The 21,546-nt window shown below is 37.0% G+C and overlaps 1 protein-coding gene across 1 annotated transcript in view; it reads right to left on the bottom strand.

Moving 5' to 3' along the window:
* Positions 1–21,546, bottom strand: part of LOC114642597 (zinc finger protein 850-like) — a 105,486-nt gene that overhangs the window by 41,629 nt on the left and 42,311 nt on the right. Inside the window, exons 4-6 of the mRNA XM_051933495.1 lie at positions 5,840–6,266; positions 1,529–2,395; positions 1,183–1,374 (exon numbers count right to left, since the gene is read on the bottom strand). Of these exons, the coding sequence (XP_051789455.1) occupies positions 1,183–1,374; positions 1,529–2,395; positions 5,840–6,266 (1,486 nt within the window). The remainder of the gene's footprint in view (positions 1–1,182; positions 1,375–1,528; positions 2,396–5,839; positions 6,267–21,546) is intronic.

Here is a 21,546-nt window from a genome sequence, read left to right as displayed (position 1 = left end):
ACTGATGCACACCCAACTCTGCTGGCCTTTCAGTATTTTGGATTGCTGGACCTGCTTTGCCTCAGTAGCAGCTATTGGATTAGTAAAAGAGAAAAATACACAAAATACACAGTACAAGTTGAAATAATCTCCCTCAAGGTAAATTTGAAACAGTAAATAGATCAGCAAGTGAAACTGCACAGAACACTTCTCTGTTTTTAGAAAGTTAACTTAAAAAAATTCACCAATATTTTCTAAATGGGAGTTCTGGAAATTCTGAACATTTGAACAGAGCTCGCTACTTGAGATATCTTAATACAAAGTGAAATTTCTTTCATGAATAAGTGAACTAAATTTCAACCAAACACACCCAAATGGTGAGACATTTTTATTTATTTTAACGTAGAGAGACAGACTGACATGACAAAAAAATATGTGCAACAACACTTGTAAGACACTTTGAAGAGAAATAAGAAAAACTGGTTTAAGATTACATGACTTAGAGAACATTAAGATAATGAAATTATTTCCCACTGTATCTATGGTCAGTTGTCTTTTCTTTTATCTTGGTGCAATTTTTTTTTAAAAACTGTCGCTTCTGTTGCCTAGCAAGTTGAGCTTGCCATCTACACACAAGGTTGGGAAGTGTGTGGCTTGCCTTCACTTTTGCAGAAAAATCGCTTAAGCTTAATAACTGTTTTTTTTTTAATACATTCTGTTCACGTCGGATCTTTTGAGTGCATCAGGTCAGCATGAAGTCCAATGATCATTCATCCATAAATGGCAGCTGATTTTAATCAGTCCCATACCTTGTTCAAATCTTGAGATGTAAAGTTTTTGAACACTCAGATTCTTATATATTCTCTTTTGAAAATCAGTTCCTTCTGAGGACATTCCACTTTTGGTTGAGTTGAGTCCATTCGTATATGGCTGTTTATTTCCAAATTTATTTTCTTTTGTCTGTTTCCGTTTTTTCACTTAGTTTGCGTACATGTTGGCATAAAATGCCATCCTTTATGAGGTGCCTCAGTTTCTCTTCAACCCAGGTCTTTGCCCATTCTGCTCTCATTGTTTCTTGGTCTCAAATAATGCTCAGAAAATGGTCGTTATTACTGTCAGTACTGAAAAATCACTATTGACATATTTGCTTTCTTCCTTTAATTATTCCAAATAGAGAATTAAAGTTTGCATCAGTAATCTTACCTAATTTGGATGTAGGAATTGCTTTTTTGGACTTAAATTTTGAGCAAGCCCTCCTGGCATAGCCTTTAGTTGGTAATTCTGCATTTGTTATATAAACATAGCAGCACATGATCTCCTCTTCATCGTCAACTTCATGTAACCACTTTTGAGCTTTGGTGGTTTGATTAGTTCCACTGTGGTCAATTGACTGGACTGTCACAACATGGGAGATGGTGCTACGTGATCACTATTATCATTACTTAAACAAGGCCCCCCCCCCCTCCCCCAATGAAGGTACTCATGAAGACTTGCACAGGTGATACCTTTCACTTCTTCCTCCATTTCTTCCTTCTTCACCTGCCAACTTACTCCTTTAGGGCTTCTTCCTTCTCTTCTATGTGAACTGTATTGTGTCTCTTAAGACTGCTCATATGCACAAATTGTTTGTCACATTCAGAACAGCAATATGGCTTTTCTCCTGTGTGAATTCTTTTGTGGCTCTGAAGATTGCTCATCGTCAAGAAATTTCTGCCACATTCAGAACAGCAAAATGGCTTTTCTCCCATGTGAATTTTTTTGTGGATCTTAAGGCTGCTTCTCCGAGAAAACCCTTTGCCACATTCAGAACAGGAATACGGCTTCTCTCCCGTATGAACCCTATTGTGTCTCTGAAGCGTACTCTTGTCACAGAATTGTTTACCACATTGTAAACAGCAATATGGCTTTTCTCCCGTATGAATTTTTTTGTGGCTTCGAAGACCGCTCCTATGCGTAAACTGTTTCCCACATTCAGAGCAGCAATATGGCTTCTCTCCGGTGTGAATTCTAGTGTGTTTCTGAAGAGTACTCCTCTCAAAAAACTGTTTGCCACATTCCATACAGCAATATGGTTTCTCTCCTGTGTGAATTCTTTCATGACACTGAAGAGTGCTCCTGTTACCAAATTGCTTGCCACATTGAGAACAGAAATATGGCTTTTCTCCTGTGTGGATTCTTTTATGACTCTGAAGATTACTCCTGTTACAGAATTGTTTGCCACATTGAGGACAAAAATATGGCTTCTCTCCAGTGTGAATTCTAGTGTGATTCTGAAGAGTACTTCTCTGACAGAATTGTTTTCCACAGTAACTACAGCAATATGGCTTCTCTCCAGTGTGAATTCTCTGGTGTCTGCAAAGATTACTCCTACGAAAGAACTGTTTGCCACATTCAGAACAGCTGTGAGGTTTGTCTCCTGTATTAAGTTTAAAAGAAAAAAAATTCAAAGTTATTTTCAATCCACTGCCCTATTAATAATATTAAGTTAAAACATTAAATAAATGCTGGCTGAAATTATGATGAACCTCTTGTAAGCATAAGCAATTTGAAAACGCATGTTGCATATGGTAAGATATTCAACTTGTTAATTTTGCCTTCTGTATTTCAGCTACTCACCACATGAACACAATCAATGTAACCAAGAAATAGCAAACTATAAATTTTTAAAGATTTCAGTATGTTTCATACATGAAACCAACATAGTACATACATACAGCCGATGATAGATAGATAGATAGATAGATAGATAGATAGATAGATAGATAGATGGATAGATGGATAGATGGATAGATGGATAGATGGATAGATGGATAGATAGATAGATAGATAGATAGATAGATAGATAGATAGATAGTCCCAAGGGGAAATTCACAAATAGAATTAAAGTGCAAAACGACATGAAACCAGTATAAGATGTGCATGAAATCAATATAGTGCATACACAAATCCATTGTTAGACCAGCACAGAACACAAGCCAATACAGTTCATATGCAAACCGATAATATGCGAGTGTAAACCAGTGTACTTCACTCAAAAACCAAAAACAAATTTGCTGGAATTAATGATATACACATGAAAATTTAGTTCATATACAAACCAATGATATGCACTTACAAATGGATATAACTCATGCACAAACCGATAATATACAGGCACGAACCAATACAGTTCATATGAATGAAACCAGTATTGTACGCACGTAAACCAATTTAAATGTGCATGCAATCTGACAGTAAATATTCATAAACCAATACCACATGTAAACCAACAGTTTTTGCACAAAAATGTATGATTTATGGCCTGTTTGTCCCCTCAAAATATAGAGCTTTCTAGTACTATTGAGTTATTGTAAGTACAAGTAATGAATCTTCCTCACACAGTATATCCCTCTTCTAGCCTGTTGAATGACTTAATGTCTTGTGCTTACAAACTTCATATATAAAATTATTAGGGCTGCAATGATTACTCAACATAATCGACGACGTCGACTACAAAAAATCAACGACGCAGATTTTTATTGTCGATGCGTCATAAACAGAACCTTCAATAGAGGTGCCAGTCACAAAGAACCACATTGGTTTTTGTAACTGCAATGCATTACATGAACGTCTGGGGGCAGTATTGTTCGTTATTGTTTGTCAAGACTGCACACAAGTCTTACAAACGAAGAAGAATGTCTGAGGAGAAGAAGAACGTAGAGGAAAATAAACATGGTTGCAATGGCGAGTTGGATAGAGGAGGGGGAAGGAGATGGAAAAAAATTGAGACAGAAACTTTCTAAAGTGTGGGAGCACTTCACCGAAAAAGAAAAAAAAGCTGAATGCAGATTATGCAAAGCGGAGCTTTCTTTTCACAGCAGCACCACCGCGATGCATGAGCATCTGAAACACAAGCATCCTGGAACTGTGATGCCGCCATCTCTTGAGAGGTAAGTTTTAGTGAGTAAAGTTATTGTCACGTGTTAACATTGATGTTTGTACTATAATGTGTATATCAAGGTTTCGATGTGAAATGTGAAATTTTAATGGAACGTGTATTTTTTTTTCATGCAAAGAGCATCACAATTACTGCAACACTGATCATTTTACACACTGAAAATGAACTGTAAAAACTATAAAAAAAAAAAAAAAAAAAAACTACTGCAACAATCCATTATTATATGTTCAAGGTGCAACTGACGCCATTGATGAAATTCAGTAAATCACCAAGCCAACTGTGCTTGAACTGGCTGCACGCAAACAGACAGAGGTAAACGCTGATGATTGCAGGCTCGTCTAGTGGAGCGGCTGAATCCCAGAGACAGTGGTGCTGCAGTTCTGCCAGGGCCAACAGTGGTCATGAGCTGGCTGCTCAACGAATATACGGCACTGACTGATCAGCTCCGGCATGCTGGCAAAGTGCTCTGTGAAGCAAATATAGCTGGTTGCAGCATTCAATGAATATAGATCGCTGAATATACTCGGCTCCGGCATGCTTCCAAATTGCACAGGAAGCCGACTCTAGCTGGTTGCAGCATTCAATGAATGTACTTTTCCGAATATACTATATATTATATAAAAACATCTGATTATTTTCAAATTCATATGTTTCACTGGTTGTTATTTTAATTTGATTATTATCAATTTTAATCGTGTTAATGCAGAGACATCAGGGTGACATTCACAGGTGGACAGACGTGAACAGAAGAGGTAAGACATGCACTGGAGCCCAGCACAGGATATGCAACCACAGGTCGCAGGCATCAAAATAGTCAGGCATGAAATAATTGTGACTAATTGACTAATCGAAAAATAAAATTGAACGATTAGTCGACTACCAAAATAATCATTAGTTGCAGCCCTAAAAATTATTCAACACAAATTCAAATATAGCAAACATTCAAATGATTATTAGAATCATTTGGACAAAATTAGCTGTTAAATCAATTAATTGATAAAACAGTTGACATGATTAATCATATATATAATAATTGTTATTAGCAGCTCCAATGCATTTGTATATACTTTCTAGGCTGGAATACGTTTAATGAAATAAAACATGCATAAATGATTAATTACGCATAATAACAATACATGATGATCTATTTTACAAATATACACAAATCCTCATTACAACATCTATCACCACACATACATAACATCAAACATAAAAACCACAACATCAGCACATAAGACTTAAAAATGAAATAATTACAGTCAGAAATGAAAGCAGTAATTACAAATTTTTTGTCAAACATGTGATTAATGCTGTGTGAGGTTCAGAAGATGAGCAATCACATCTTGTACACAAGTAAAATCTTCTGTCCTGCCATTATACCCACTACACATATTGATTAATGGGACATCTTATTTCTCAGTCATTCAAGCCACTGCTGCTGATAAAACACAGCTCCTGTACTCTCGTATGAACATATGAACAGTGCACACCCTCTTTCTGACACACTGCCACTGAGTACTTTCAGCCAATGAATTATTCAGCAGAACTGTGCCAAGAAATGCTGCTTGGGACTCATTTATAGTTCTAAAATAGCAAAGTTTAAATAAATAGACTAACTGCAGCCTTTTATCTCATACCTTTCATGTACAGACAAGTTAAAAACAGAAAATAATTGCAGGTCATAAGACTGATTCATTTCTTTGAAAATGAATTTGCTGGGAAATTTAGAGTTTTTTTTAATATGTTTTGCATGAAAGATGAATGCAAAACAATACTCTTATTTTACTCATCATCTAATAATCACAATTTAAATCCCGTCCATCTTACTACATTTCAAAGTTTCTTATAAAATTTACAAGATCTCCTTTTCAGTCCTATTTCCCGTAACCCTAAAACTTTTAAAAAGTTGTATTTTATACTTACTTTCTCCAGACTTATTTGTATTTGGTAGCTGATTTTCCCGAGTTCTTACACATGAAATGTCCTCGCTTGTCTTTGTGTCACACTGTAAAAATTCAGACTTCACCTTGACAGAAGGCTCCAGAGATGAACAGCATTTGCTTTCAGAAGACACTGACCCGGTCACCACTCCATCTTGACATTCATATTGAAGGTTGTCTTCCTCGACACTGTTCACACTTGTCTGGTTGGGAGTCTCAATGCTGACTGACTTGTCTTCTGCCTCTGCTTTAATACTCACTGACCTCAGTTTGCAGTCACCATCCTTAATGCAGCAACTCTCCTGGTTAAGGTCGGATGATTCCCATTCACAGTTCTCCTCCTTAATAGTTACAGTCATTATCGCCATGGTATTTACATCAGCCTCACACGTCTCCTCTTTCACATCCATCTACACGTTAGAGTAAATGGAAGCTTTTAATCCTCTGTGGGGGGGGGGGGAAAATGTATGGTCAATCAATGGAAAATGAACAAAATAACAGGTTTCAGTTGTGCTAATACAAGTACAAAGGCTTCTCTAATAACCAATTAGTGGGGCGGATGGCTGGGACGTCCTGATTATGGAAGCACAGGGGGAGAGAGTATTTCCAGGACAGTTTCTACCCCAGAACAACAGAGGACTGACCCCTTGGTTTCCAGTGGGGCCATGGATCATGAGCATGGGAGCTCACTCCTGCTGGGGCCAGTGACCACATCCAGGTGGCGAATGAATGCTTTCAGGGCCCTATTTGGCCGCACTTCCACCACAACTAGAAGTACGGCTGGAAGAAGCTCATGGGGCTCACTGGGTGCCCTATAAAAAGAGGCCAGTCACCAGAAGTCAGCAGCCAGAGTTGGAAGGAAGAGGACAAAGCCTCAGGAGGAGTGGAGTCGGAAGGACTGGCGGCAAGAACGGACTGTGTTATGCTTTGTGGCTTGTGTGCTGTGGAAGACAACACTCTCTAAATAAACCGTGTGCTGTGTGGTAATTGGTGTCCTGCCTGTTTCTGTCAGGGTAGCTGTATGCGCCTTGGGCATCACACCACTTATGAACAGTTGTTTTTTTTTTTTTTTTTTTTACATTATCGCACCTAAATTACATACCAAAAAATAAACAGTTATTACTCTGCTTATGTTATAAAAGGAACTGCAAATAGCGGAAGAGTATCGAGTACCACACTTAGGTTTTTAATCATATTACTTTCATTTCAAAAACTGTTCTTTACACCAATATTAAATATATAAAACACAAAAAACTTTGCCCTTCAGGGATTTCTTTTCAAAATAATGGGAATTTACAGTACATAAAGACATTTTATGATGCACATCCCTGGAATAAAGTTTCTTTTGTGCTCCAATCTGTACTAGGGTTAGATGTCACATCCAAGAGCATTGCAAAACTATACTGTTTCACACAAGGTGTCCCCTTTTTTCAAAATCTTTCAAAATAATTACAGCAGTTGCATCCATATATTTTTTTATTTAAAAAAAAGTCTGCATTAGTCTACAGTATATACACAAGACACACACACACATACATACACAATCTACATATCACTCTGAACTAATAAGTAAACAGTTTGTAACTATTCTGTACTCATCCAAACTTTTATTTTCAAAATTTTTTTCATGCCAGTTTAATGTTTTCATTTATTTATTTTTTGCTGTTGTTGCTTTGTTCTGGCATTTCATGTGTGAAATAGATTAAGTACTGTAGCAGATGGCTGGGGCCCTTGCCTGTCCAGGATGCCTTGATGATGGAAGGACCGGGAGAGAGACAATACCTCTCCCGGGACATGAAATGGCAGCCCCCCGGGGGTGCCTGGACAGTTTTGGAAGCCAGGACTGCAGCACTTCTGCCACACGTGACTAGCAGAGGATGTGGGTGCCCATGCAGCATTTCCGCCACAACAGAAAATGCTGCTGGAAGATTGTCAAGGAGCACCTGGTGCTCTTCCAGGTGCAGTATAAAGGAGGTCGTCTCACTACATTCAGGGAGCCAGAGTCGGGAGTAAGGAGACAAAGCTTGCGGAGAGGAGTGGAGGTGGCAGAAAAAAAAAAAAAAGAGAGAAATAAAAGAGACAAAGGGACTGATCAATAGTATTGTTAGTGATTTGTGTGCTGTGCTGTAAAGGCAAGGAAGAAAATTAAAGCGAGTGTGCATGTACTTGTGGCACTGTGCTCATCTGTGTCGGGGTTGACTTTCACAGTACAGTGGTACCTCTGGTCACGACCGTAATTCGTTCCAAAACTCTGGACGCGACCCAATTTAGTCGTGACCCGAACGTAATTCCCCCATAAGTTTGTATGTAAATACAATTAATCCGTTCCAGACCGTATGAACTGTATGTAAATATATATATTTTAAGCACAAAAAAAGTTAATTATACCATAGAATGCACAATGTAATAGTAAACTAAATGTAAAAACATTGAATAATACTGAGAAAACCTTGAACAACAGAGAAAACTAACATTGTGAGAGTTTGCGCTAGACCCTTACGAACCGCTCGCTGTAAACACATTTTTTTTAATGAGTTTTAAGCACAGGGAAAAAAAATTAAATGCCACTTCTCTTGCAAAACTTTTCAAACCACGCTCTACTGGCTTTAAATTCCTCACCTTCGCCACTTGAGAGGATTTTTTTTTTTTTTCAGCAAATCACCATGAATCTTCCTGGCTTTCTCGCATATGATCGCCTCGCTTATGCAAGTTGCTTCTCGTTCAACCAGACTAGCAACAGTTTTTCCACCTCTTCCAGCACTTGAGGCATATGATTGGTTAACATTGTAACTCCTTTTGCAATATCAGCTGCTTTGTTAGGCCCTGTATACACAAACAAAAGAAAATGGGAAACGGAGAATGGCAAATCATTGGCACGTACGAACGGCGTAGGGAAACTGGCCACCCGTGTTTTTGTTTGCTACCAGTGGTCGTGAACAAATGCAAAATTTTGGCAAACTTTTTGATTGTAACTCGATTTGTACGTGTTCAGAAACGTTCGTGACCAGAGGTTCTATTGTACATACATACATTTTCATACCAGTTTCTTCCAGTGCTGGATTATGGGGTTGGGACAAACCCTTTGCTGGCAGTACAGGGCAGGAAACGCCCGTGGATAGGTCCCCCCAGAGCTAAACACACATATCACACATACACCTAAACTCATGTTTCTCAGCCACCTTTAGGTCACAGGTGGAGGTCAGTGTGTCACGAGCACATGAGACTTGTTCACGGTATTGCACTCATATTCTGCCTTCCTGGAAGGAGGATAAGGTGAGCATGATTAGAAACGGGATAAAAAAAAAAATACTGTGCGGTGCTGTTTATCCTTTTAATGGATGAGGCATGGATTCAATTATACTATGAACAGGGCACAAGATAAAACTGCCCTTTTTCCCCTCATGTGCTCAAGACAAAAACGCATACTGTGTCTGTAACTGACAAGTCAGAAGTTTCTTTCTTTCTATTTTTTTTCCTTTTTAGTCATTCTGGTGTGTGTTCAGGTCATTGTGTGTATTTATTTACTTGTTAAGTGAGCTTCTGAAAAAAAAGTCCAATTTCCCCCTTGTGATAGATAAAATGTTATCTATCTAATTAAACTGTATATAACACACTTCCCATTAATTGAATTAGGTTGCTCCTAATTTAAACCAAATATGTATATCCTAATGTAATAATAACAACACTAATAATACATTTCACAGCAGAAGGATTCTGTACAAAGCATAAAAAAAGATGGTTAAAAATTCAAAAAAAGGATAGCAGAAAAAGATAAAACAGATTATAGAAATGATTAAGCAAATAGTTAAGTTTTAAGTCTATTTTGAAAAATGGTCAGTGACCCGACTTCTTTGATCTACTGAAGAAGAGCAATTCACATGGTTAGAGGTGAGACACAAATGGCTCTCTCACCCAAGGTTCTCTGCCTAGTCTTAGGAATGGTAAGCTTCAGATGATCGGAGGTGGCAGGCTGGACCAGGGGTGCGCGATCTGATGAATTTAGATTATGATCGATCTTAAAAACATCCACAATCTAATTTTCAAGTGAATCGTACAGACAGTGATGTTTTATATTCTTCTAATACTCGATACTGATGGATCCATGCCAAGTCCACAAACCAACAGAATGATTTCCCATCGTGATTGGCCAAATTATATCATGAGTCCCCACCACGGCATTCTTGTGTGAAGAAGCTGAAAACAGTTCATAGCGCGCAAGCATCATGGTGGATGAGGAGCTAGTGCCAAAGAAGGACTCAACGTTAGTAGTGTGGCAGTGGTTCAACTATGCACAGTCAGATACTGCACAAAGAAAAGTTATATGTAAAATTTCTTGGACAACAGTGGGCAGTTCAGGAAAGCAATACAACAAATCTATTTAATCTTCTTAAATGGAGACAACTGAAGGAACATGCCGGTCCAGTCAGTACAACCCCACTCATCTATATCTCGCATGGTCGCAAAGCATAAACATTTAGCGTTTACCGATGCATTAGAGCAGTTGAAAAAATATGACAAAATCAGCAAACGATGGAAAGAGGTGGCTGTGGTGGTCACATTCTACCTAGCTAAGGATATGGTACCATTCAAAGTTGTAGACAATGTGGGTTTTAAGAAACTGACGCACGCTTTAGAAGCACGATATGATCTTCCAAGTCACAAATATTTTTCTGATGTGGACATTCCGCATATGTATAGCGAATTGCCGACTGAGGGTTGCGAATCAATTAAAGAATGGCGCATTTTTTGCAACGACGAGTGACTTATGGTCCAGTCAAACATCTGAGTCGTACCCGAGTCTGAATGCCAGGCAAAAAAGTATCTTTGTATCCCAGCAACCAGTGCACCATCAGAAAGAGAGTGTTTAGCACGGGTGGCAGTATCGTCACAAGTAAAAGGGCTGCTCTGAAACCCCATAAAGTGGATCAATTGATTTTCCTTGCCAAAAATCTGTGATTGTGAAAGCAGAAAATCATTACATCTAATGTAAACTGAATGTCAACCTAATCTTTTATGTTTAAAATATGTAACTAAAGGACCTGGAGTTTAATTAGCTAGTTCAATAGCATAGTGAAGTTGTTTGTACCTGTATTTAAAATGAAAGGTACTGGATATTTGATTCACCTCTTACTACCTCATCTACCTTTCTACCTCTAATTTTAACTGTTTGTTACTCTGTTTTGGTTTGTTATGTTAATTTTATTACCTATAATGATTGTGAAATAGTCTTCTGACAGTTATAAGGTTTACATTTAAATACATTTTTAAAAAAATCTGTTTTAGGGGTATGTGGCTGTTGATCCCAACTTGAAACTGAAACTGTAAAACATTTTTTAATTTTGTGTGAAATTGCCAGAATTTTAAAAGTGCACTTGCTTATATGGGTTATATTTATGTTATCTGTTAGCTGCTGATTATGATTTTTAAAAGAATGTTCAAGTTTGAAAGAGTCAGAATTTGAAAATTGCACTTGTTTAGCTTTATTATTTCTAGAATTATTTTCATATGTAATCTATTTAAAATTGAATTCAACTTAGTTTGATACTTAAAACAAAATGTAACTTAGATCTTAATGAGTTTGAGTCCAGACATTCTCCTAAGTGTATGGCCACACTGAAAAGAGAGATCGCAATTTGGATCATGATTTTGTGTTAAAAGGATTGTGATATGGTTTTTTGGAAAGATCGCCCACCCCTAGGCTGGCACATACATGTGTAAATGATTAGAGAGATGAGATGCAGTTTGGTCATTTAAGGCTTTGTAGGTTAACAGAAGTATTTTAAAGTGAATACGAGAATCAATTGGAAGCCAAAGTACTTTCTTCAAAGTTGTTCTAATATCTTCTCAGGGCTGGGTGTAGTAAAAACTCCAGGGGCAGTGTTCTGAACATACTGCAGATTGTTTAGAACAGACTTTGGAAGAAAATACAATAACGCATTACAGTTATACAGCCTACATGTAATGGAATGGAATCACAGATCTACAGCAGCTGATCGGAAAGAGAATGATCGGTATACAGCATCAAGCACACGTTGCCTCAGCCATGCTGCCTATTTGAACTGCTCTCATACGGCAAACGCTTTAGAGCATTTCTTGTACGGACCTCGCGGTTCAGAAACAGTTTCATCCCAAGAACTATAAACGCACTCAATCAGTCCATCAAGTGCTCCTTGTGGAACACTTTGTACTTATAGGTACAAAAACCTTACTGTAAACTTGCGATACTGTTATAATATTGCACAACCTGAGCCACTTTATAAAGCACTTATTTACATATGATGACGATTTTTAAGGTGAAATGCAGAAAAAAAATGTTCATCATATTATACAGATAAAACTATAACTTCATTTAAATAATCTATATTGTTAATAATTAAAAACGTGAGGACACGGTGCTGCAGCGCTAAAGAGGAGATGTCGCTCCATTTACGGATTATTCCTGCCTCGCGCTGTATTCTTGCTGGTGCGACACTGGAAGGATAGATGGATAGAATAATTAAACACGTACTACAAAGATATTTCAATGTTCCTTAAAAGTTTTGAAGAATCGGCATTCTAAGCTTACAGATGGCTTAACATCTATTACAGAACTGATTGTGTGGCGATTGGGTATTTGGAGAAAGAAAAGTAAGGACAGGAATTGGGGGTTAGTATGTTTGAAAGAGACAGTACTGCTGCAATAAAGTATTTAATCAAAGGTCGCGCAAGGCGCAACAAGCATCTTGCGTGAGACATGAACAATCACTGCACCACCGTGTTCCAATGTATAATAACATACTTTAACTCCTATCATCATTAAAATGATATGTATACATCTCAGTATTTTAATTATTCAGAGAGTTGTAATATTACAAATGTAATGGATTCTGTGTCCTGTCCGAGGAAGAGCATGTAGTGATTCACACACATAGAGCACATAGATGATCAAATACAAAACAAAGCATTTAACGAGCTACTTTAGTTATGATGGGATTTGAGAAACTAGTACATTAGACGATTTTAAGATGAAGTTTATGATGTTCTACTTTAATGACAAAATAAACTACATGATTAAAGTGGAAATTTCGAGATTAAAGTTGACATTTAGTGCTTTTCCCCACTGTGTGCCTTTTTTTTTTTTCTCTGTACCCTAATAAGCTTTCATATGACACTCAGATGGGCCTTTTCACAGCGACTGATATATGACAACTTCTTTTTTTACTTTGGGCACTGTGCGACTTTGTGAACTTGAGCTTTTCTCTGACACGCTATGTCACTCAATCAACTTCCTTTTGTTGTTTATACCACTGTTTAAACCAACAAATAGTATGTTTTTCCTTGCCTCAACTTGGTATTCAATGAAATTCTTCTATTTTCTCTCGTGCTTTTGACATTGTCTTTTTACAGAAGGCTGAGCTTAAGGGCTATTTATATTGATTTGCATATTCAAAAATACGTAATTCCTGGAGGAGTCGGGGCGGGACAGCAGGCGTGTGCACATGCGTTACTTTTCACACTGACCGGGATTTATGAAGCGGAACAACGTGGAAGTTGGCATTCGCACAGATTTATGCATCTGGATTTTTTTATGTGTATGAACATTTCCACTTTTGTGCTTACGCCATGTTATAGTGTGAGTTCTACGCACGGCGTTATGCATGAGGCCCCAGGACTGACGAAAACAGCAGAATTATTATGAGCTTGGGTAATTTTTTCATAAAGATAAGAGTTTTTTTTACCTGATGCAATTATTTCTGAAATGAAGGATTTTCTTTCAGAGGCGAGTGCCTCCCTGTATGCTTGTTGAAGTGCTCGGAGTGCCTTACAAGATCACCTCCTGTGTTCAAGTACATGTCCCTGGATTTTCAAGGAAAGCTCTTCCTCAGAAGGAGGATGAGCAAAATTAACAATATGTGATTTAATAGGAGCTACAGTGTTTAGGGTGGAAGATAATAAAACATTACAACTTGTAATTACCGTATATACTCACATATAAGTCGGGTCTTGAAACGTGAAAAATGATCATAAAATCAGATCACGACTTATACCCCCATTCCAAATTGCGACACATTTTTTTTTTTTTTCCCCAACCTCTTCATGCCTCCTCTAATCTCGCACCAGTTTCTCACATACATCACACTTTGTTGCAGCAGCGCAGTTACCAATTTCTTTCGCCACTTCAAAGACTTTTAATTTAAAACCAACTTCATATTTTCTTCTGATTGAACACTCCATCGTAGATAAGGGATGTTCTTATGATAAAGGTGTATGAGGGTGTGATTAGAGGTGGGCGGTATGACCAAAATTGTATATCACGGTATTTTTCTAAATTCTGCCGGTTTCACGGTATTAGACGGTATTTTTTCCCCCATACATGAGTGGATGTTAACCACATTTTCCACTGCAATTACTGCAGTAGACTGGCTAAGAATAACCTATTAGACTGTTAAGAGAATTGTACATCGTACAAAAAGACATTTTAATGTGCACACAAGTATTAATCTAGGTTTGCATGGCCCCATATAGTGATAGTTTTCAAGGGGGTGGCACTAAAGAGAAGAAATCACATTGCATGACAGATGCAGTCAAAATATAGAACCTTTAATTGAACAAATTTTGCAAAAGCTTAAACTATGATTTTGACAACATATTTTCAACCATCCAAAGAGGCATTTAGACTTAAAAATATAAAAGATAAAAGAGTAAAATATCCAGAGGTGTTTGTCAAAAGTTGGATTGCACTGAACACGTCTTAGAAAAGGAATAAATAGTAAATATTTTTTGTAAACCAACTACACTTTCTGTTAATGTTAACAATCTCTGTCCACTGACACGTTAAAGTGACTTTTTAAACAATTTTACCATCATTAAACTGCATAATATTTAAACTAATAAATAATAACAATAAAATAAATAATAGTAGTATTACTGATAGTTGCACCATTACTTCAAGGCTTCAAGCCCAGGTGCATTACACAGTATTCACCAAATTAAAATAAAATAAAACAAGTGCAACTTGGTGATGACATCTTACCAACTGTACCATCATTTAGGCAAACTGCATTAATATGGACCTTGCTTCAAGCTAAGCTATATACATAAATAATAAAAACTGCAACTTGCATTTATAATGCTGTTTGTGGTATAGCCCTATGGAAGTGCATTTGGGCCACTGTGAAGAAAAAAAAATATGGACACGGAAGAAAAAAACAAACTATATGTTGAGAATAAATTCGACATGTTGACTATGTCAAGATTAAAGACGACATTTCCACTTTATTCTCATAGTTTATTTTATAATTAAAGTAGAATGTTGTAAACTAAACTTCATCCTAAAATCAATGTTTAATTCACTAGATTTTCTCAAACCCCGTCACAAGTTAATGCACCACATCAAATACTTTGTGTTAAGTGTTCCCCGACCCAGTCGTTAATCACTACACTTCTTAAACTGACTTCCTCCGCACTAAGAGCAGGCGCCTGCAGCAATCACCGCACAGATAAACGTCTTTGTGAAATTAAAACTAGTTATTAACTTAGCCGACGGAGTGTTCAGAACTTTAAAAATATCTTCGTTATACATGTTTAATTATGCCATCCATTCAGAGTTGCACCCATCTCTGAACGAGTCGCCACCACATCGCAGGATCAATACAAGCAAAACATACACTAGCAAGTACAAAAACAAGTACAACTTGGCTTGCAGTATTATCCAGTAGTATAGAAACAGTATTTACACATCTGACCTTTTAAAACTAAAGCATCTCGAGGCGACAGATGTGACTGGTTTTTTTTCGGCTATCTGTCCATTTTCACCGCACGGCATACCTATGCTACCGCCCACTATTTGGTGGTGTAGCAGTGAAAAAGAGCCCTAGTGCAACAAATCTGTGTTTAGCGGTGTAGCAGTGAAAAAGGTCCCCACTTGAACAGTTTCCTGCTGCGCCACGTTCCGAACGTCGTTTAGGCAATTTAAACCAGTGTTGCGGTATAAGAAAAATCCATATCATAAAAAAAATAAAAAACAGTTTTCGGTATGAACCGGTATACCGCCCAGCACTAGGTGTGATATACAAAAAAAAAAAAAAAAAAAAAAAAACACAAAACAGTGCAAACATCACTTCGGAATAGTTCGGGTATTACCGTGTGGTCACGTAGGCACAATACTTTGGGGGGGGAAAAAAAAGGCTGTGTGCTCTGTGGTTACCCTCTCAGGTGGACGTTAGCATATCATAATCTCTTGGACCAATAGCGTGAGTTTTCCACATTCAACTTATATGACCGACAATATAAAATACCAGAAATTATACGGTAAAAATCAAGCCTCAACTCATCCATGGGAAAACTTAAACGCGACTATATACGGTAGATCAGAGGTTGAAAGAGTAGAGAACACCAGAATGTGTGCACTAGAATATTCAACCATAGCATCATATGGCAGTCAGTCATCGTACAACCGCTATATCCTAACACAGGGTCATGGGGATCTGCTGGAGCCAATCCCAGCCAGTACAGGGCACAAGGCAAGAACAAATCCCGGACAGGGCAATAGCCCACCGCAGGACACACACACACACACAAATTTAGGATCGCCAATGCACCTAACCTGCATGTCTTTGGTCTGTGGGAGGAAACCCACACAGACACGGGGAGAACATGGAAACTCCATGCAGGGAGGACCTGGGAAGCAAACCCTGGTCTCCTTACTGCGATGGAGCAGCGCTACCACAGCACCACCGTGCCGTCCATAGCATCATATGGATTTAGTGATTTAATACTTTTAAATGAAACAATACCTTACATTTAGTTAAGGGTAGATGTTATATTTGTAACTATTCTGAGGCACAGACTTAATATAAAATATGATCTTGAGTGTGAGTAGGAAATTAAACTGTAAGAGGTCAAAACACTCTAACAAACATAAAAAATGAGCTCTAACAGTACAATTATAAGAATCAATATTAATGTTAAAAATCACCAAACAATATAACAGAAAACCTTATAACAACATTTATTTATATAGCACATGTTCACACAAATGGTGTAGCTCAAAATGCTTTACAAGATGAAGAAAGAAAGGTTTATATAAAACAAAAATAAGATTAGGCAATACTAAATAACAAAGAATAAAGTAAGGTCAGATGGGCCAGAGGGGGAAAAAAAATCTGCAGGGGCTTCCAGGCCAAGAGACTGCCTAAAATAAATTATCTAAATCAGTCATCATGGTTTTCAGACTTCACGCAACAAGAATTTGATGATGATGGTCACGTGGACATCTAAGGGTACTCCCTTCAGTCCATCAACGTAGGGACTGAATGGTGCCTTGATTAGCTGGTCATTGCGCAGAACGCCATCACAGAAAAATGGAAAAAGAACAATGGAGAATAGTAAAGGTTAGCATGGACTGTGGTGCCTTGAGGAAAAGTATATTTCAATGCACACATGGCTTAACAGAGATATACTTAAATGTAGCTATGAGTAAGCCATGTTATAAAACAAATAGCTGCAAGTAACTTGTATAAATCAAATTAAAAAAAACGGAACAGAGTTTAGGAGGGCAATATAATAAAACAAAACTAACTGGAGATGTACTACACAATTTAAAAGACAAATATTCAAATGATTTAAAATCAAGACAAGGAAGCCCCTTGATTAAAAGCCCATTGTGAAATATTACAGTTAAATCGCCACCACGTCCAGAAGTGTGTGGTTTACCTGTAGATAAATAATCATTTGGTGTAGTCTGTTTAAGTTTGAAGTCTTGGTAAAGTCCATAATGTTCATGGAATTGATAATGATAAAGTTATTGATAACTTTAGCATTATAGTTTAACAGAAATTAAGCACTGCCATTTTAATTTGATTGAAATTATGAAGGGGCAAAGGAAGATTAATCATTTCAGGTAATACCACATTATTTATTTTGTAATTACATGAGAGGTGCACTTTTTAAAAATGCTGATGGTTTGAAAAGATGACCAGAATAGAACCGGGCTAAACTGACTGACTGAAACCCAACCCAGGCTGCATTTAAGACATATAACAATGCTGAAATCCCAATGCTGAAGTTGAACAAGAGGACAAAAAATACCATTTTGTCCTCCAACAGAGAAGATCCTTGGAGTAGCAGATTAGCACACACTATGAAAGGAAGACAAAAGTACCCGCCGAACTTGGGTATACTCCTGTGGCAGTGCAGTGGAGATTGTTCATGCACGCAGAAAGCACCAGCAATTAAAACACTGGTAGATAATAAAAGTAGTAATTATAGAAGTACAAAATCCTAAGAAAACACTAAATATTCTAACAGCAGCAAAGTGATAGCCAAAATGCCCACAGTGTACTTGCAGCTCTAGAACTGGCACTCCAAAACACTGTTTGTGCGTTAAATGATTAAAAAGTAAATAACAAAAATTACTTAAATCTTTTTATCATTTTTATTTCTTTGTAAATGAATGTTTTCAGATGGGGTCAAAAATTCACTATTGAATTCACTAAGTTTAGATTCCGATTCTATGTTTAAAATATCAAAAATAGTTGATCATAGCGTGTTGATGATATGTGTCTGTGGAAAATTGAAATTGATTTTATTATCTTAAATTTACAAATTTCAATGGAAATATGCTTTTTGCATTGTGTAGAGCTCCTGGATGACTACATTTTCATAAAGATACAAAAATTAAGAACAAATAGATTCCAAGATATCCACTCAGAACACCAAGATCTACATGCTACAATGACTTCCCATAAATTTAGCCTATCCTTTTCAAACAAGTTGAATTGTGTTGACACACAGCTGTATTTATCAATAGCACCTGATGACCCCCATTCTCTTGATTCACTAACACAATGTCTAACCTGTATCTCAGAATGGATGAATAGTAACTTTCTCAAATTAAATAAAGAGAAAACCAAAATCTTAGTGATTGGCAATAATGGATACAATGACGCTATTAGAAATAAACTGGATGCATTAGGATTAAAAGTCAAAATGCAGGTAAAAAGCTTGGGGTAACCGTTGACTGTAATCTGAGTTTTAAATCGTATATTAATCAGATCACTAGGACAGCATTTTTTCACTTAATAAACATAGCAAAAGTTAAACCTCTTATATCATCGAAAGATGCAGAGAAATTAGTTCACGCGTTTGTTTTCAGTCGGATAGATTACTGTAACGCACTCCTCTCAGGACTACCCAAAAAAAGACATAAATCGTTTGCAACTAGTGCAGAATGCAGCTGCTAGAATCCTTACCAGGAAAAGAAAATCCGAACACATTTCTCCAGTTTTGATGTCACTACACTGGTTACCTGTGTCATTCAGAATTGACTTTAAAATTCTGCTTATCTATACTAATAAAAGGCAAAGCCCTCACTGACTCACTAACTGACTGACTGACTGACTCATCACTAATTCTCCAACTTCCCGTGTAGGTAGAAGGCTGAAATTTGGCAGGCTCATTCCTTACAGCTTACTTACAAAAGTTAGGCTGGTTTCATTTCGAAATTCTACGCGTAATGGTCATAACTGGAACCTGTTTCACTGACTCACTCATCACTAATTCTCCAACTTCCCGTGTAGGTAGAAGGCTGAAATTTGGCAGGCTCATTCCTTACAGCTTACTTACAAAAGTTAGGCAGGTTTAATTTCGAAATTCTACGCGTAATGGTCATAACTGGAACCTGTTTTTTGTCCATATACTCTAATGGAGGAGGTGGAGTCACGTATTGCGTCATCACGTATTACGCCTCCTACGTAATCACGTGAACTGAAAACGAGGAAGAGATTTACAGCACAAGTCAAACGCGGGAACGAAGGTAAATGACGTTAATTGTTGAGTGTCTTTTAATACTGTGTAAGCATACATATTAACACATGTGCAATTAAACGTGTGCATTTACCGGGTGATTTCTCAGGCTTAAAAGCTCGCCTTTTATTAAAAAGGTAAATGCAAACTCTTTTCATTCTGAAGGGCACAAACCACGTTAGATTTCAGCCGTTAAACGCGCAAAAATGTCAGTACACCACATAAATAAGCGCAACATATTGTCAGTTGTATTGTATGCTTACAATACATATAGAAATGTGTTAATCGTTAGCTAATATTATGGGATGGTGTTTTTCGACTCGCGCCTTGATTTAAACGATTGCATGTCTTGGTGGGTTTGCGTAGCTTATTGTCAATATCTGTACACCTCTTTTTAAGACTTAATTTAAAAAGGTTTTCTTTTCTTCTTAATTAAAATTTAAAAGCAATACTTCACCGCTGCGAAGCCCCTCTAGCGCTGACGTCCGAGGTTCGATTACCGTAAGCGAGTGCAGTAAGTGTGTACGCTTGATGAGCCAAGAATAAGGGGGAAAGACGTGTCGCGTACTCTTTGCATAATTTGACAGTAAACTATTTTCATCCATTCTATGATCTGCTTCTCACAACTGAAGGCACCGTGGCTGATGTTACCTGACTTGCTGGCCAACCATAAGCGTTACCTGGTAGGTAACCACCCACCCACTCACTTCACTCCCTTACGGTAATCGAACCTCGGACGTCAGCGCTAGAGGCAAAGCCCCTAAAATTGCGCCACAGCGTGAGGTTCGTTTATTTGACAGCATGTAGATCGGGGTAATTACATTCACGGCATTCGTAGTCTGATTCACAATCTGATTGTATGGGTGGTTACCTACCAGGTAACGCTTATGGTTAGCCAGCAAGTCAGCTCGAAGTGATCACTCGAGTAAAGGCAGCTTCACAAAAAAACAGATCCTTAACAAACTGTTATTGGTATATTTTCCCTCAATTTTAAAAGGTTTTCTTTTCTTCTTAATAAAAATTTAAAAGCAGTACTTCGCCGGTGCGAAGCGCGGGGATTTGAGCGACTGACGCATACAGACATATTCATGAGTGCAGGTACTTCAGAAAGAAAGCACCGTGTAAACCTAAACTTTAAATTAAGTTCATAGACCTACAAAAGGTTGCCATTGATTTGAGGCAAGATTGCTTTTCTCATGTACAACTATATGTTGCACTCTTAACAGTAAGCTTGCACAGCTTGGTCATATTACAACCTGAGTGCTGAACTGACAACGTCGTATACAAACAGAACTATAACAATTGTAATAAACAAACAAAAAAAAAAAGCGAAGAACCCTTGGATTTAATAAAAAGGCTCCTTCCTTGGCGAAGCAAGGAAAAAGGAAGACCTTATATGGCGTTCGTTTATAAAACAGCAGAAAAGCTATGTTAAGGCTGCTTCACAAAAAAAACAGATCCTTAACAAATTGCTATTGGGATATTTTCCCTCAATTTAAAAAGCTTTTCTTCTTAATAAAAATTTAAAAGCAGTACTTCGCGGGGATTTAGATATAGATATATATATGTATATAGATATATATATGTATATAGATATATATATATATATATATAGATATATATATATATATAGATATATATATATATATATATATATATATATATATATATATATATATATATAGATATATATAGACATACATACATATATCTATATCTATATCTATTTCTATATCTATATATATATATATATATCTATATCTATATCTATTTCTATATCTATATATATATATATATATATATATCTATATATATCTATATCTATATATTCATATATATATATATATATCTATATATTCATATATATATATATATATATATCTATATCTATATATATATATATAT

The sequence above is a fragment of the Erpetoichthys calabaricus genome, chromosome 1 (genome assembly GCF_900747795.2).
Source record: "Erpetoichthys calabaricus chromosome 1, fErpCal1.3, whole genome shotgun sequence".
Taxonomy (NCBI): Eukaryota; Metazoa; Chordata; class Cladistia; order Polypteriformes; family Polypteridae; genus Erpetoichthys; species Erpetoichthys calabaricus.
Note: the sequence above shows the minus strand (reverse complement) of the source record. Positions and strands in the feature narration are given on the sequence as shown.